This window comes from Orcinus orca, chromosome 13 (genome assembly GCF_937001465.1).
Source record: "Orcinus orca chromosome 13, mOrcOrc1.1, whole genome shotgun sequence".
In the NCBI taxonomy this organism is placed as follows: Eukaryota; Metazoa; Chordata; class Mammalia; order Artiodactyla; family Delphinidae; genus Orcinus; species Orcinus orca.
Genome location: NC_064571.1, coordinates 10,361,862 through 10,380,034, shown reverse-complemented (window position 1 = coordinate 10,380,034; position 18,173 = coordinate 10,361,862). Strand labels below are relative to the sequence as shown.

At 44.9% G+C, this 18,173-nt stretch overlaps 1 protein-coding gene and 1 long non-coding RNA gene across 2 annotated transcripts in view; one reads left to right on the top strand and one right to left on the bottom strand.

Annotated features, from left to right (window-relative positions):
- The window catches only part of ACOXL (acyl-CoA oxidase like), a 371,113-nt gene that overhangs the window by 183,458 nt on the left and 169,482 nt on the right, over positions 1-18,173 (bottom strand). The window contains 1 exon segment of the mRNA XM_033401938.2: positions 12,641-12,757. Coding sequence (XP_033257829.1) covers positions 12,641-12,757 — 117 coding nt within the window.
- LOC125960755 (uncharacterized) overlaps positions 1-18,173 on the top strand; it is a 228,180-nt gene that overhangs the window by 167,476 nt on the left and 42,531 nt on the right. The window lies entirely within an intron of this gene.

Here is an 18,173-nt window from a genome sequence, read left to right as displayed (position 1 = left end):
AATCATTTACACTCAGTGTAATTATTAATGCGATTGAGTTTTAAACTATTATCTTGCAATTTTCCCCCTATTTATCCCATATGTTCTTTTCCCTGTGCTCCTGTCTTCTCTTGATTAATTGAATAATCTTTAGTATTGCATTGCTGGATTTTAAACTGTGTTACTAATTTTTTTCCAGCAATTTTTCTGTGGCCTAAAACATGCATCTTTAACTGACCACATTTTCCCCTCACATACTGTTATACCACGTCAAGGATAATATAAGAACCTTACAACAATATATAATTCGTTTTCATTCTGCCATCCATGATGTCACTGTTGAGACAAAAATATATTCTACATGTTATAAAGTTTATTGCTATTTTTGCTTTAAACTAACAATTTATCTTTTTTTCCTTATCAACATTACTGAGGATTGATTTATTCCCAACAGACTTCATTATTCAAAGTGCACCATGTAGAGAGTTTTGACAACTCTATGCACCCATGAGAACACCACCACAATCAAGCTATTTCTAACGATTTTCAGAAAATTCCTCATCCCTTTTTGCAAACCATCCCTTCCTCCACCCCCATCTTCAGACAACCACTGATCAATCTTTGTCAGTATGGATTAGTTTGCATTTTATGCAAATGGAATTATACAGTGTATGTTATGTCTTGCTTCTTTCAATGAGCATATTGTCTTGAGATTCATCCATCCATACTGAGCAATGTATTGGTAGCTGTTTCTTTTTATTGCTGACTAGAATTCCATTCTATGCAATGCATAGATTACATTTCATTTGTGCATTCACTTGTTGTTGAACATTTTTGTTGTTTCCAGTTTGGAGCTATTACAAATAAAGCTGCTATGAAAATTCATGTAAAAATCTTAGAGGAGACATATGTCTTCATTCCTCTTGAGTAAATATGTAGGAGTGAAGTGACTGGGTCATATGGAAGAGGTATTTTTAACTTTTTGAGAAACTGGCAAACAATTTTCCAAAGTGGTTGTACAATTTTACACTCCCACCAGCAGTGTATGGGAGTCCTAGTTGTTCCACGTGCCCGCCAACAAGCCATCTTTGCAGTCCTTTTATTTTAGTCATTCTAGTGGATATGTCATGGTAATCCTCATGGTTTGAATTTGCATTTCCTGGATAACTAATGATCAAAGAACATCTTTTCATGTGTCTACTGTCTGACCATACAATCTTCTTTTGTTAAGTACCTATTCAAATCTTTTGCCCATGTTCTAGTGGCTTACCCATCTTATTTTTAGTTGAATTTTATTTTTAGTGTTCTTTACATATTCTGGATAATACCCCATTGTCAGATATACATATTACAAATATTTCCTCCGTTCTGTGGCTTGTCTTTCCTTTTCTGAATGGCAAAGATCAATTTTGGCTCAAGGTATTTACCGTCTTCCATCTACAGAATAATCTTATAATGTCTAAACATCCTTGTTTCCTCAATAAATCCTGCACATGCAAAAGATGTTGCATTGGGCCTCATGTTACAGCAAACAAAAAAGACCATGCAACCTCAGAACTGAAGCCATTGAGCTGGGCAAATTGACAAAACGTGGAAACCACCATGTGTTTAATCGCACTCGGATGAAAAGAAACCTAATCGTATGAAGCAACTACTATAAGCAAAGAGCTTCTGCATTTATCATCTGACTTGATCCTCACAACGACTGTATGAAATAGGAAGTCATATCCCCACTTTGCAGATGGGGAAACTGAGGTTCAACTGAGGTTGCATACCTAAGTCAAGGTGTCACTTATGTTAGGAAAGAGCTAGGATTCAAACCTAGGGTTCTCCAGCCCTAAATACCACTCTCTTTTCATGATAAGTAATGTGCATATCAGTGCCCTGAGGAAGTTAATAACATTCTAAATCTATGCTAGAATATAGTCACCCATGCCCTGGGCTGCGGCTGCAATACAAGGATGCTCAGAGAATCCCAGGCCTGGTCATTTAAAAAAATGTATATATGATTCCCCTCCGACCTCCCTAACCATAGACACACACACACACACACACACACACACACACACACACTCCCCTCGATGTTCCCCAGGGTGAAAATGGGTGGTAAAGAAGAAATAAATCAGCTAAGAAAAAAAAGACTCATGAGACTGTCTTAGCAGAGATCTGGTAAGATTTCTTTGCAATGCTGGCCTGTGATTTTACTTAACACTGGCAGGACATGGGCCCTGCTGAGGAAGAGCCTCCATCTGCCAGACAGAGCGGTTCCCCCGGTGGCACTTATCCACTATCAAGCTCTCACGTCTGCGTGCCAAGGAGCTCTGAGAAACCCTTCTGTGTTCAGGGTGTGTAAGAGTCCAGGAGGCACATGTCTTAAGAAAGTCTGATGCAAGAAACTCAGAGGGGCCCAGAGATAAATTGGAAAATAGGGATACTGTGGCAAAAACATTCTTCATTTCCAAACCTGTTTATTTAAGTGAATGCTTCTAGAAACGTGAAATATTTCCTTATAGGTTATGTCCATTTGAAGAATCAGAACCCACCATCGAGGCAAGACTCATTAGAAATGCAGATGGAGTATCTCTAAAACAGTTAAGTCAGCAAGAGGGCAGGATTCAATTTACAAAAATCTGTATTACATAAAAAGAGCAAACAAGACATTTTGGCAATAAGTTCAGGACTATATTAAAAACACAGTTTGGTAGTATCATAAACAGTACTATAAATACTATCAAATACTATATGTAGTATTTGATATATAGTTATAGACAGTCTTCATTTGGTGAAGGAACTCTAAGGGGCTTAACTATCCTGAACCCCATTTTTTTTTCTGAACCCCATTTTTTGATAAGGACAGGACTTTGGTGAATTTCTGAAACTATGAAGTATCATTCCACCCATGCATTTATTCAACAAATATCAGTGAGATCTTACTTTGTGACAGGCACCACTTTACGTAGGTGCTATGGAGACATCACAATTGTAAAGCAATTATACTCCAATAAAGATGTTATTAAAAAAAAAAGAGAGAGAAATTTGTTGAGTTGTCATGAGGCATTAAATGAGTTACTCCACATAAAAACCTTAGGACAGTGCCTGATATGTGGTATGCAATTGAATATGTATTAGCTATTGTCTTAATTTTATCCTTGCAGGTGTTGGGCAAAAACAGTAGGACTGGATCCAATATAAAGACAGCAGCACGATGGTGCTGTGGCCCCTCCTGGCCTGGAACCCAGCTTGGACCACTGAACTGCCCATTTGGGCTGGAATAAATAACAGGAGAGGCAAACCCAAAATACTCCTTTTGGCTGGCACACCATAGATATTGATTTATTTTTAAGTTGTTGGTCACTTTCTAAGCTAGGAAGTTCATTTTTGTAGCAAATCCCACTAGATGATTCCAAGCGGAGATTTCAGTGACCAACCGCCCTGGCCAGCCAGCCCTGGGCTCCACCAAGAGTGATGTAATCACACAAGGTGATTTCATTCAGTTGAGCTGAAGTATCTCATGCAGAGAGCCAGACACTCTTAGCAGGTGGAGATGCCAAATTAAGAATCCACGATTTCTATGCTGGAAGAATTCATAACCACAAACCAAGAGTAATGGTGAAATGAAAACAGGAGCCCGGGGGCTTCCCTGGTGGCGCAGTGGTTGAGAGTCCGCCTGCCGATTCAGGGGACGCGGGTTCGTGCCCCGGTCCAGGAGGATCCCACATGCGGTGGGGCGGCTGGGCCCGTGAGCCATGGCCGCTGAGCCTGCGCGTCCGGAGCCTGTGCTCCGCAATGGGAGAGGCCACAATGGTGAGAGGCCCGCATACCGCAAAAAAAAAAAAAAAAAAGGGAGCCTGGGATGCTGCTCCAAGAAGCTTACAGAGGGCTCCTGATGCCAGGAGGAGCTCAGGGAAGAAGGTGACTTGGAGAAGATGACAAGCTGAACTGTGTCTCAAAGGATGACAATGAGCTACCAGGTGACGGGAGGCAAGGATGTGAGGCGTGAGTGACAGGGCGCGGTGTGGAGGCTGCCTATAAGAAAGGCCAAAGCAGGGGTGAGGCTGAGCACAGGGTGGAGGACAGAAGACACGACGAGTGGCTGGGGGCAGCAGGGGCCAGGCAGGGGAAGGTGCCCCGAGGCCACATGAGGGAGTGAGTTTCATCCAACACAGAAGCCGCAGGAGGGTCCCAGCAGGCAGGTGAGAATTCAGATCTCATCTCGGGCCTTGTGCTTGCGGAGAACAGATTTGATGAGGGGCAGGCTGGATGTGCGGGGCAGGGAGGCAAGAGAGGGAGCTGGGGAGGGTCCAGGCGCGATGCCAGGAAAGGTGAGCTTTGAGTGCTTTTAGTGTAGGGAGGAAAAATCACCCGAATGCGGAAACTGACAGGACGGGGGTGGGAAGTCTGAGGCGTCTTGGGGGTGATGGCCCGACAGCAGCTAACAGTTATCGAACATGTATTCCCACCACGGTCATTAATTACGGTCACAGTCTGTGAGTGAGTACACAGAGGGCATCAGCTTGTAGGTCCAGTAAGACCCAGATGCCAGGGCCCACAGGCAAGGCACTGGACCAGGATGCACGCACGACACTGGAGCCTCAGCGGTGGGAAGCAGCCCCACGGAGGTTAATAAGTGACCCAAGGATGGGCACCCACAGCCAAAGGGAAAACAGGAATCCTCCCTGGCCACGTGGCCACCCAGGCAGGGCTGTGACCTTGCTGTCGGCTGCCAAGTCCTCAGGGCCCAGAGAGGGACCTGACACACAGGTGGTGTGATGAGGGGACGAGGGCAAAGCTCTGCAGTTCTGGAGAAAGAGAGCAGGGGGAGAGCCCTGGCAGGCTCCTCAGGTGGCCGTCCGTCACCTGGCACAGATGCCCCCGCTGAGACAGTCCCCTCCCCACTGGGCTGGCTCTGCCCGGCAGCTCGGCAGGCAGTGGGGAGATGGGTCCCACCTCTTCCAGAGCAAACAGGCACCAAAGGCCAGCCGGTTCTGTCCCCTCCTTGTCAAGGCTAGGAGAACATGAGTGGGGCGGGGTAGGGGGTTGGGTAGGGGGAATGGGGCTCACTAGGGGCCAAGCAGGTCCTTCCCCCTTCCCCCAGTCTCCAGGCTTGTGGAGGCGATGGGCACGGAAGGGGGTCAGGAACCAGGTCCACTTGCTGCCCCACTATTGTCAAACCCTAGACAAGGCAGCACAAGCTCCATGTGGCAGGGACCACGTCCAACTCCAGCAGGAGTGCCAGACTCTACAAACAGAAACAGAGCACGCCCAGTAAAATCTGAATTTCAGATAAACAATGCATAATCTTTAGCTTAAGGGCACACTCCCTGTTGCAGTCATGGGAACATGCTTAGACTACAAAGGTGTGCGTTGGCTACCTGAAACCCAGAGTTAGCTGGGAGGCTGTATTTTACCTGGCACCCCTACTAGCAAGGTGCCGTAAGGTTGCTGAAGACACGAATATATGTGATGTGCCCTGAAAGAAGCTGTCCCATTTCACTTCCGTGACCTGTTTGTTACTGTGACCTGAAGCTCTGACTATCTGTGCTTTTGTCACATTAGATGGGAAGAGAGACAGGGCCGCTGACGTGGCTAGTGGCCTGTTTTTCCCACTCCAGCCACATACACCTGAAGGTCTGGATGCTCACGAGCGTTTCTCTGCACTTGAGCGGGACCCAATGCATTGAACAAACATCTAACCCATCAAAACTCAAGTTACCCAGACCCTGAAACTGAAGCCAGTTGATTGGCAGAATTAGGTCCACGGGAATTGAGAGATGGGACCTATAACCAAGGTTTGATAACCTTAGTTTTTTAAAAGTGGGGTGTGTAGGGGGGAGAGGTACTTAGCATTTGTCATGTAACAACCAACTTCATTAAACTATTGCTTCACCAGTTGGAGGAGAGGCAACAGGCATGGTAAATGAGAAATAGGAGAGCTGGATTTTGTCACAGAAACACCAACTTCTCCCGGCACTGTTTCAAAACACAGACAACCTCTCCTCCCCCCATAGCTGAGGCATTTCGTCCTGGGGATTCCTTTAACCAGATTTTCAGTGGGTCAATCCCCTGCTGCCACCGAGGAGGCACAGGGGAAGAAAACAGAGCCACGAGGGGGACACGGAACTCGGCCAGAGACCACAGAAGGCCCAGGGAGGTGAAGGTCAAGGAAATCAGGAAGGTCCCGGGGGCAATTAGACTGACAGCTCGGTGAGGACATATGTCTGATGTGTCCCGTTCAACACTGTCTCACCCATGCATGGCACATGGTAAGGGCTCCGTGATTTTTTATTTTTTACTAGTCAATTTCCATTTATTACTTCTCCTTTCTCCCTTGAAACCTAAACCTGGAACGGTGATCTCTACTTCTCTACTTCTCTGCCTTTGAGGAGTATCTCCCTAAAATCAAGAGAAACTTTAATTTTTATTAATAGTGACAACACAGTTCTTACAAAATCCAGGTATATGATGCTTACATCAGTCTAAAAAATAACAATGGAGCTGAAGGAAAAAAACATGTTGATCCATATAACACTTTTGTTACATATAAAGATGGGTGTATATAAGTGTATATATCTATAAACTTATATATACATATATACAAATATGTATTTTATACCTATATAAACTATAAATGAGGAACACATAGTGCCTCTTTGTTATGTGGTCTAGTAACTTCTCGTGTCATGGATTTGTAAATAGTGGATTAAGAAGTGAATGTATAGATAGCCTTGCCTCTTCATAATAGTCACAAGTTCTACAGGGCAAAAGATTCAAAGAAGAATTTTCTTTGCCTTTGGCATGCATGCAAAACATTCTTAGGTTTCACTGTCAGATTATCTTGATCCAGTATACATGTTCATGCTAATTTAATACTGCTGCTTGTTAACTGTTAGCAAAATTTATTTCCAGGTCACGCTAGGAAACTCCCTAAAAAGTTCCTGTGGTTCTCAGCTCTGGCTGCTCATAAGAATCACCAAAGAGCTGAAGTACTCACACTCTGGACTCCTTGGGATGCTCCCTAGACCAGGTGAATTCGCATCATGGGAGTGGGTGCACAGAGTCTGTAGTTTTTAAAAAGCACATCAGAGAACCACTGGAAACCAGCCTCTGTGTCAAGAAATATCTGGCTTAGTTGAAGCAAGGCTGGAAGGGTGAAGGCAAAAGGGGTATAATGGGGTGAGGGACACTTTGTAGAGAGTTAGTGACAACTTCAGATGGAATCGTTGAGGTTAAAAGAAGTGTCACAGGGTTAAGATATAAAAGGACACCAGAGACTTTTGTTCCCTTAATAACAGTAAGAAGGAAAGTGGATAAAATAAAAATTGTATTTTCCCAAAGAACAAATGCTGCAGGGAGCCTTGATGAGCTGAATTCCAGGGAGGAACCAGCCCTTTTTAGTAGATTGGACATTGTGTACGAAAGAAACAGAGAACTTGAAGACAGATCCATGGACATTATCCAAATTGAAGTAGAAAGAAAACAAAGAACATAACTTCAGTGACATGTAGGACAGTATGAAGCAGGTTGACATCTGTATAGGAAGGAAAGAAAGAATGGGGCAGAAAAAATATTTAAAGAAATAATGGCCAAAGTATTTCCAAATTTGATGAAAAACTTCAACCCACAGATCCCAGAGGCTCCACAAACTCCAAACAGCACAGACACACAAGACCACAAAACCACACCTAGGCCAACATAATCAAACTCTGAACATCAAAGAAAAAGAGAAAATCTCAAAAGCAGTTAAAGTGGGCATATATGGGGAATATAGGGAAACAGCCAGAAAAATGATGGCTGTTTTCTCATGAGAATCAAGGAATCAAGAAGCCTATAGAGTGAGATCACTAAGATGCTCAAAGAAAAATAAACTATCAACCCAGAACTCTGTACATATTGGTAATGTCTTTTTTCAAGAAAGGAGAAATAAAGACTTTCTCAAAAAAAAAAAAAAACAATCGGGAGAATTCGCTGCTAGCAGACCTATTCTACAAGAAATGTTAGAAGTTCTTCGGGCAGAACAAATATGGTATCAATTAGAAATTTGGATCTATACAAGTAAATTAACAGTGTTAGCAATTGAATAAAGGTAAAATAAAATTCAATTTTACTGATTTTTAATTGCTCTAAGACAGAACTATGTAAAAGAAAAACAGTAGCAATATATTGTGTGTTTGCAGCATATTTAAAAGTAAATTATGTGACAACAATAGCAGAAAAAGGGATGGAAGGGAGGAATTTGGAATGTACTGTTTTAGGTCCATACACGACAGGGGAAGCAGTATAATAGTTCAACACAGACTCTAATTCAGTAAAGATGTATACTGTAAACGCTGGGTCAACAACGAAAATATTTCCAAAAGTAGTATAAATAACATCAATCAAAGAGATAACATGGAATAATAAACAATATTCATTTAACCTAAGAGCAGGCAGAAAAAAAGGAAAAAGAAACAAAAAAAACAGATGGAAAAAATAAAAATCAGCTATCAGTGTGGATTTTAATCCAAACATATCAACAATCACTTTAAATACAATTGGTCTAAACACACCCACTAAAAGTCAGAGATTTTCAAGTTGGATAAAAAAATCAAGACCTAACTATCCTCTGTTTTACAAAGAAACCCACTTTAAAAATATAGCCAGGTTAAAAATGAACGTATGAAAAAGATGTACCATGAAAACACTAAATAAAAGGAACCTGGAGTAGCTATATTAATATGACAAAATAGACTTCAGGACAAGGAATATTTTCAGGGATTAAGAGAAAAATTACATAACGATAAAGGGATCATTGTCCAAGAAAATATAATAATCCTTACATGTATATGCATCTAAAAAACGTCAAAATCCCTGAGACAAAAACTAATAAAACTGAAAGAAGAAATGGACCAATTTATAATTATAGCTGCAAATGCCAACCCCTTCCTCTCAGCCATTGATGGAACAAGTAGGCAGAAAATCAGAAAGGATGTATATAGTCTGCAGAGCACAACCAACCAACTTAACCTAATTGGCATTTATAGAACTATCGTCCCAACTATAACAGAATATATATTCTTCGCAATGTGGAATGTGTTAGGGGTGTGTGTGTGTGTGTGTGTGTGTGTCTTCTGGGCCTTAAATTTGAAAGAACAGAATCCTTCATAATATGTTCTTGGACCATGACCGTACTTCCAAATAACCAAAGCAGTCAAAGCAAAAGTCTCAAGGAAAACTGTGAACTATTTTGTACTGAATGGAAATACAACGTATCAAAAGCAGAGGGATGCAGCTAGAGTAATGCTTACAGAGAAATTTTAGTACTAAATGATTAGGCAAGAAGAAAGGTCTCAAAGCAGTAACCTAACCTCTCACCTTAAGAGAGAGTGAGAAGAAATTAAAGCAAAGCAAGTAGAAGGAAAGAAATAACAAACACTGGAGGAGATATCAAGAAAATTAAAAGCAGAAAAACGGTAGAGAAAATCAATTGTATCAAATCTGTTTTTTTGAAAAAGCAATGTAATTGATAAACCTATACAAACTGATGAGGGAGAGAGAGAACAAAATATCAGGAATGAAAGAGACGAAATCACTACTGATTCCACAGACATTAAAAGGATGATAAAGGAATACCACAATCAACACTATTGCCGTAAGTTTGACAAATTAGATGAAGTAAATAAAAATCCATTCAAGAAGAAATAGGTAATCTGAAGAATGCTATATGTATTAAAATGTACAAACAAGATTGTAGATCAATATACTAAAGTAAATACTATTCCCATATACTAGAAATAAACAATTTCACCAAAGAAAAGTAAAATGCTTAGGTATAAATATAACAAAATATGTGCAGAATCTGTGTGTTGAAAATTACAAAACACTGGAGCGAGAAATCTAAGAAGACCTTTAAAAATGGAAAGATACACGGTGTTCATGAATTGGCAGTCTCAACATTAAGAAGTCAGTTCTCCCCAATTTGATCTACAGGTTCAACACAATCCCAAGCAAAATGCCAGCCATCTTTCCTGTAGATATTTACAAGATGATTCTAACACGTATAAGTACAGGCAAAAAGGAATGAGAAGAGTCAAAACAATTCTGAAAAAGAACTCACATTACCCAATTTCAAGACAAATCAAAATTTAAAGCTATCAAATCAAATCAAAATTAAAAACTATTGCTCTGATCAAGACACTTTTAAGAAAATAAAAGCCAAAGTGACAGACTGGGAGAAAATAGTTGCAAATCACATATATGATGCCAAAGAATCTATCCAGAGTATAAAAAGAACTCTGACACTCAACAATAAGAAAATAAATACCCCAATTTAAAAATGGGTGTGGGACTTCCCTGGTGGCGCAGTGGTTAAGAATCCGCCTGCCAGTGCAGGGGACACGGGTTTGAGCCCTGGTCCAGGAAGATCCCACATGCTGCAGAGCAACTAAGCCTGTGCGCCACAACTACTGAGCCTGTGCTCTAGAGCCCGCGAACCACAACTACTGAGCCTGCACACCACAAATACTGAAGCCCGTGCACCTAGGGCCTGTGCTCCACAACAAGAGAAGCCACCACAATGAGAAGCCCGTGCACCGCAACGAAGAGTAGCCCCTGCTCGCCGAAACTAGAGAAAGCCCACGCACAGCAACAAAGACACAATGCAGCCAATAAATAAATAAATAAAAATAACTTTTAAAAAATGGGTGAGGAAAATATACAGATGGCAAATAAGCACATGAAAAGATACTCACTCAATGTCATTAGTTATTAGGGTAATAAAATTCAACTATTAGAAAGACCAAAATAAACTAAAATTAAAACAAAGCAAGACAAAACCTGATGATAACAATGGCTGGCAAGGATGCAGAGCAATTGGAACTCCCATATATTGCCCAAGAGAGCATAAAATGGTCCTACCTCCCTGAAAAACAGGTAGTTTCTTATGAAGTTAGACATACACATACCCAACACCCAGCAAGTCCTCTCTAAGCATTTACCCTAGGAAAAATGAAAAACTTGTGTTAGAATATTCACTGTGGCTTATTCATAGTAGCTAAAAGCCTGGAAACAACCTGAATGTTCATCAGTGACAGAAATGGATAAAAAAAAAATGTGGTTTATTCACTGAATGTTACTACTCAGCAATAAAAATTAAACTCTCAACAGCATTGAGGAACATCAAGACATTCCATTGAACGAAATAAGCTGGACACACCCACAAAGACATACTGTATGATTCCATTTATATGAAGGTCAAGAACAGGCAGAAAAAGCTATCGGGATAGAAATCAGAAAGGTGGTTGTCTCTGCTGTGGTGGTGAGTAGGGCAACTTGCAGAGGGGCACGAGGGAACCTTGTGGAGTGATGGAAATGTTTTGGATTCGGTTTAAGTGTTCATCACACCAGTGCATATGTTTGTCAAAACTCACTGAGCAATAAAATCTGTGCATTTTACAATATGCAAATTCAACCTCAAAAGACATTCAAGAATATTTGAAGGAAGATGTTAGAAGTGAGTGATTTACATTTTCTTCCAGGTGGCTTGGATCAATCTTAGTGCTGCTACCGAAGCTCAGTCTGCAGGGTTCACCGTTCACACAGCCCGGTATCCCAGTGTTGAGCGCATAAGGGCAGAGGGGCGCCCGCCCAAGCTCCTCCCAGCCAGGCCAGCAGCGCTGAGCAGCCCCACAAGCCAGCAGCACACTAGAGGCAGAATCTCTCCAATCACCTTCTTTTCATAAACCCTGGCACCAGCTTACCCGTTGGCGCGGTCAGTTTCACACACACGCCAGTTCTCAATTATTCAGAAATTAATTCTCGTAGTTCCCACAAGAAGCAGGATTGCACAGGGAGGAAAGAACACAGATAAGGGTCCAAAGTCTGGAGTTACATTCCCAGTCCACCCACTCCTGGACCCTGTGATCTTAGGCAAATCTCCTAATTTCTGATCTTTACCATGTGGTAATGACCCACAACTGCCCAGGCAATGTCTAGGCTTCTGAGACAAAGATAAGAAGAGCCAGCTGTAAAATGTGAAGTTCTGTGTGAATTTACAGTATTATTACTGCTCTTTTTTTTTTTTCGTGGTACACGGGCCTCTCACTGTTGTGGCCTCTCCCGTTGCGGAGCACAGGCTCCGGACGCGCAGGCTCAGCGGCCATGGCTCACGGGCCCAGCCGCTCCGCGGCATGTGGGATCTTCCCGGACCGGGGCATGAACCCGTGTCCCCTGCATCGGCAGGCGGACTCTCAACCACTGCGCCACCAGGGAAGCCCCTACTGCTCTTTTATTCAATAGCCCGCCACCATATGTACACATCTTGACCTATTTTTGAAAATATTAGCATAAATTAGAACCGTTTTCAGAGGTAGAGAAATTTCAACTGTTTGAGTCTGTTTCTTTTAGACACTCTGGAGAAGCGTCAGTTCGGGTCATCCCAAATTCTTCGTGGACCCCATCATCAGGATATATGGACTACCAAGATTCAGATGGCAAGTCTGACCTGAGCACTGGATTTTAACCACAGACTCTTTCATGTTCACAGTTAAAAGTAAATTTTAAAAAAATAAAAAAGTTTTTACAAAAGAAAAGAAGTGAAGCCCCTGCCTGCCTCTCTCTTCTGCCTCCTATTAATGCCAGAGCCGCAGACTCACCTCAAGAGGGCAAACCCCCAGAGGCATCTCACCTGTTGGCGAAGGACAGGGCCAAGGCCGTAGCCAGGTGAGGCATCAGCCGCAGGGTCTGTGTTTGGTGCTCAATAATCTTGACCTCTTCCTTGGCTTTGGGCCCAAAGTGCCTCTGGCTAGAGAGAATCAAGCAGACACAACTTTACCAAAATCCAATAGGCAACGTCATCCCAAACAGCCATTTGTCTTTCAAATACTTCAGATACAGAATGCCTCAGTCTCCTAAAATGTACTTAAGATGGCAAAAGTTTCTGAAGATAGTCCAACAAAAAGCTTTTCAGCTGCTCTGGAAATTAACCTTCCCACCATGGAATATTTTTAAAGCAGGTTATCTATTTAATACACAGAGTAATTTTTACTCCTTAACATTTACGTGGCATTTTATAGTTCCTAGTGCACTGAGATCATTAATTATTCAGCTTTACTAAGTTCCTGACATAATTAATAGGACAGAAGTGATACCCTAGAACATATTTCAAAAGGACAGTCTCAACAAGGAGGCCACGCCAACCCCGGTGCTTCTGTCAGATTCACAGGTGGGTCATTATTTTCAGCCCACCTAAATCCTCCCCTGCAGTTCCTCGTGCAAAAGGTGTTCTCCACATCCTTCCTTAAACCCCGTGCCCTGTGGACAGCACTGCCTTTCGCTCTGATGCAGCTGCGTAGGGGTGAACAGAGGTCCTCCTCAGAGCAGCTTGTAAAGTGGGATTGTTCCCAGGCATCACCCGTGGGTTAATCCTACAGAAACCCGCGGCTGTAGAAAGCACAAGCCCCGCCTGTCTAGGTCACCCCCCTGCCCCAGGCAGGCTGATGCTCTACAATCCTGGGCTTCGCAGCCTCCCTTCTGTGAACAGGTCCGATCTTAACGTCAATTTCTGACACATTTCACACACACACGTGCACACATGTGCAGACGTACGCACACAGGTGCACATCGTGCTAGGTTATCCGACAGGCAGGGCGAACCTGTGCTTCAGACGCCAATGAAATGAGGATACCCATCAATCACTCAACGAAAGACGGGAAACAGCAAATTTTTAAAAATTTTGTTTCATACTTTCTGGGTCATAATTGCATGCTTTAATGTTCTTCCTATTTGTAATTAAAAGGAGGGTACCATGATCTTTTTAGTTCATAAAGCATCTAGAATTCACAACCTGGCCATCTCATGTGGGTGGGAGGCAGTGAGGACAGACCTAACAACAAGCACACACAGGCACACTGTGAGCGCAGGCTCGTTTTCTACGAGCATAGCTTCCCCAGACGCCATCTAACCACCCCACAGATAGTTGTCTGAGGAACATGACCCCATCCTGCCTTTGCCCATGCCCTCCGTCCATCCCAACCACAACAGGACACAGTGTCAAAGGAGCCTGACAGTCCGTAGGAAAACCTCTCAGCTTTTTCCGGATCATCGTGAAACCAATAAAACAATCACAGACCCAATAATGGTGTCACCATAACGTTGGGTCATTCTACAAACTCCATTTGTGCCCACTCTCTTAACTTGCATTTTGAAATGCTGTGTTTCTACTGGAACTTTTCCTATGGTCGTTGTGGCTAAACTCTTCTCCACCGAAACCAGCTATCGCCACATGCGATTCACTCCCCTGGGGGACGTCTGCGGGCCTGCTAGGTGCCAGCATCACCCGAGGTGCCAGGCGTCCCCCAAGGACAAGAAGGCTCAGGCCCGGCCACAGAGCTCATAGCCTGAAGCTCACAGCCCAGGACACGGACGGAAGCAGCCCAGGTGGCGTAGGCAGGGAGAGCCTCGCGCGTGCCTCCTTCCCATCACCCCCTCATCCCACCCTGTCGGTCACCAGCATTTCCTCCTTTGGTGCCAGAGCATCATTGCAGGAAGCACCACCCACGTGGCAACAGCAAAATAAGGGACTGATCACAGCGCCTTTTAGGGTTTGTTTTGCTGAAAAATAATTACAACGAGAATATACTTTGAGACAGTATCCCATCACGTTTTCTGATTTTGTGTGTGTAGTGTTGGTCTTGGCCGGCACTCAGCAGGCACTCAATAGTCACTGAATGAATGAAAGAATTAATGAGTCTTGGCAACGAGGAAATACCAATGAAGCACCGCAGAGTGGCTCGCTCCGACCTCACAGAAGGTCTTTGGCTGCCAGATCTGACCCCTGACCTGCCGTGCCTCAGTTCCCCAATGGAGGAACTCCTTGAAATCACCCCATTTCCTCTCTGAGCCTCACAATTCAATTGGGGTGACAGGAGAGCAGAAAGATGCCACCAAGGGTCCACACAGCTGGCCTCTCAGTGCCTTTCCCTGTACTGATAGGGAGGACGGAGTTTAGCTAACGCGTTGCCAAGCGACCAAGTGATTTCACAACAGGGATCTGCATTTCCAGGCTCTCTTGAAAACAAAGAAGATCTGGCAACGCTGGACCCCATTCCCGTGATGGGATTCCCTGGAGGTCTGAGGCCGTCAACCCCTCCACTGGGGGCATGGCCGCCCCCCACGATCCCCAGAGCCCTCTCCACTCGCCGACATTACCTGCAAGCTTGGGAGGCACTGCATTTTCAAGCCCTGCCACAGCGGATTTCTATTTTTCATCCAGCATAAATTTACATCAGCATCCTAATTTGTTAATTAAGTGCTGTGATTATGATACACAGCCAAGCGGAGTCATTCTGTAGGAGTCTGTGAATTCATTAGGAGAATTCCTGAGGGCAAAACAGCCCTGGCAGCTCACACAGAATAAAATCCAAGTGCCTCAGCTTGGCATTCAGAACCTGCTTTGGCCTTACTTGAGGGTCCCGACTGCTTCCTGCTAAGCCCCGCAGACGCCTTCCCATACTGGGCCTCTGTCCAGGCGGACTCTCTGCCTGCAGCCAACCTCACCCCTAACTACCACACGTCATATTTTTGGTGGCTCAGCCCCCTCCTCCCACTGAGATGTCCTCCCCTCTCTGGACTCACCCCTTCAAACACCAAACCAAAGCCATCAAAGCAGGCAGCTGCTTCTCCCCAGACTGCCCCGAGCATTTCATCTGTTACTCCTCCCACATGGGAGCACTTTTCCCTTTCATGCTGGCGCCGTGTGCACCTGTATTAACCACATGTTTTGATGCGTTGCCATCTGGGCCCTTGCTGACCCTGGAGGGACTGCCCCTCCCAGGACTCGCCAATTCCCTGAGGGAGCAAAGGATTACATCTTTCATTGCCAACTAGCCAATCCGGAGCCCGCATCACCTCCTTCAGGGGCTCTTTCACTCTGGGCCACTGTTCCCCTGCCCTAATCTCCCCCTGGCCAGACCACTAGGACAGCCCCCAGGGCCCCCAAACCTGCTGGAATAATTCAAACCAGCCTAAACCAAAAAAATCCTGACCTGCTTAGCCTGCTTATCCTGCCTCACCCATGCCTTCCCCCAGTAAAAGCTCCTGGCCTCACTCCCTCTGACTCCTGACTGTCCCTGGTGCCTCCCCAGGTGGCCCTGCATGGCATGGCATCCCTCCATCTCTTGGGAACTGCAAGTAACAAGCTATGTTTTCAGTGGCAGTGGGCTCCTGATGTGTCGTCTCCTGTCACCATACCTAAACAATTAATACAACCTATGGTTTTTGGGGTGTTTTTATTTATTTATTTTTGGCCGCATTGGCTCTTCCTTGCTGTGCGCGGGCTTTCTCTAGTTGCGGCGAGCGGGGGCTGCTCTTCGTTGCGGTGCGCGGGCTTCTCACTGCGGTGGCTTCTTTTGTTGCGCAGCACGGGCTCTAGGCACGCGGGCTTCAGGAGTTGTGGCTCGCGGGCTCTGGAGCTCAGGCTCAGTAGTTGTGGCGCATGGGCTTCGTTGCTCCGCGGCATGTGGGATCTTCCCAGACAAAGGCTCGAACCCGTGTTCCTTGCATTGGCCGGTGTATTCTTAAGCACTGTGCCACCAGGGAAGCTCCAACCTAGGATTTTAAAACAGCACCTGGGGCCAAGACTCACAGCTCACGGAGGGTAGGCCTGTTCTGTCTTCAGGTGCCCCAGCCTGGTCAGGTGTGAGTGGGCGGGAGAGACTGAAAGCAAGGTGACAGATGTAGTGTCCTGCCATCTCCCAGCAGCAACACACCCAACTCCTCCAGCACCCATCCCTCCACGTCTCTTTGGAATGTTCGCTTGTTCATAGATGTTCTGATAAAAGCCCAACTGGCAGACACTGGAGTACTGAGTGGGAGCCAGTGGGCATTTACGACAGCGATGGAGCAACTAAGATGAGGAACCCACCCTGTCCTTATGCCCAACAGCCCACCCACTGGGTTTTTTTCAAGAAAGGAACAAATGAGTGGGCAGAAGGCAGGCAGCACCTACACTCTTTCCCTCCCTTTCTCTGGCCCGAGACACTGATAGTCTCCCAAGCACTGAGCCAGGAGGTTCTCATGGGCTTCTCACCCTTGAAATGTGCTCTCTGGCTTCTCCAGGGGAAAATATCAATATGACACTCAAGGCTAATGACCCTTCTCCTGACCAGAGATGCTGCCAGAGTCATCCCTAAGACTGCCACCATCAATCCCCAAGCCAGTAGCCTGGTTCCAACAGAGGCAGCAGAGAGAGGCGGCCTCAAGACTCTGTGCTCTGAGAGAACTTGGCCGGAGGAGGTCACCCTCTTATCTACACACTCAGGCCCCAGTCGACTTCACGGAGGGCTGGGATGGTCCAGGCCAGTCCTCTGGTTGCCAGCATCTTGGCACACTGCCCTGAACACAACTCACAGGACCACAATCCCTGCAGCTGGCCGGCAATTACTGCCTGCCAGACGTTTTTACTGTTCCAGTTTATGATCTATATGGACACAATATTCTTCCTGGCCTTTTCCTCCCCTGGGTTACTATTTTTCTTTAAAAACCCATGTAAAGGCTATATTTTTCTCTGTAAACATAATTTTTATTTCAGGGCCGGAAAACAACCCCAAAGTCACTGAGCTCAAATTTTTCATGGTCTTTAAAAAGAGAAAGTGATGTGTGTGCATCACAGTATCCCTGTGAGAGGGCTGTGAACGATGCCATTTAAAATGATAGATTTGAGAAGCTATTTCTGGATTCCAGCAACTCATAAGGATGGGAGGAAACATTTATTTTGGGGTTGTTTTATTTTGTTCCCACTCAGTTTTGAACACGGCCGCTTAAAGCAACATTCATGGGAAGTGACACAGCTATTAATCACCCACGCAGCTACTGCACGCGCAGCCTCTGGGGAAGGCCGGGCTGCCTGCCTCCCCAGCTCTCCCTCTGGTCTCTTCTCCCAAAGGAGGCCAGTGACCTACTAAAAAGATAATTGCTTTGCGTGTTTCTTGCTCTGCAGCATCATTGCATCAGCCTGCTCTGAATGACAGCCAGTCAAAGTGGAAGGAAGAGAGTTCTGTGGCTGGGCCTCCATCCTTGATCCTGAGATTTCTGGGGGTGCAAGCTGGTTCACAGGCATCCCTGCTGCCAGAGGACAGAACTCTCCTCCTTCTCTGTCAAAGGGCTGACCTCTGTGGACAAAAGCTGAGCAGATTCCTCAGCCCCGGCCACACTCCCTGTGG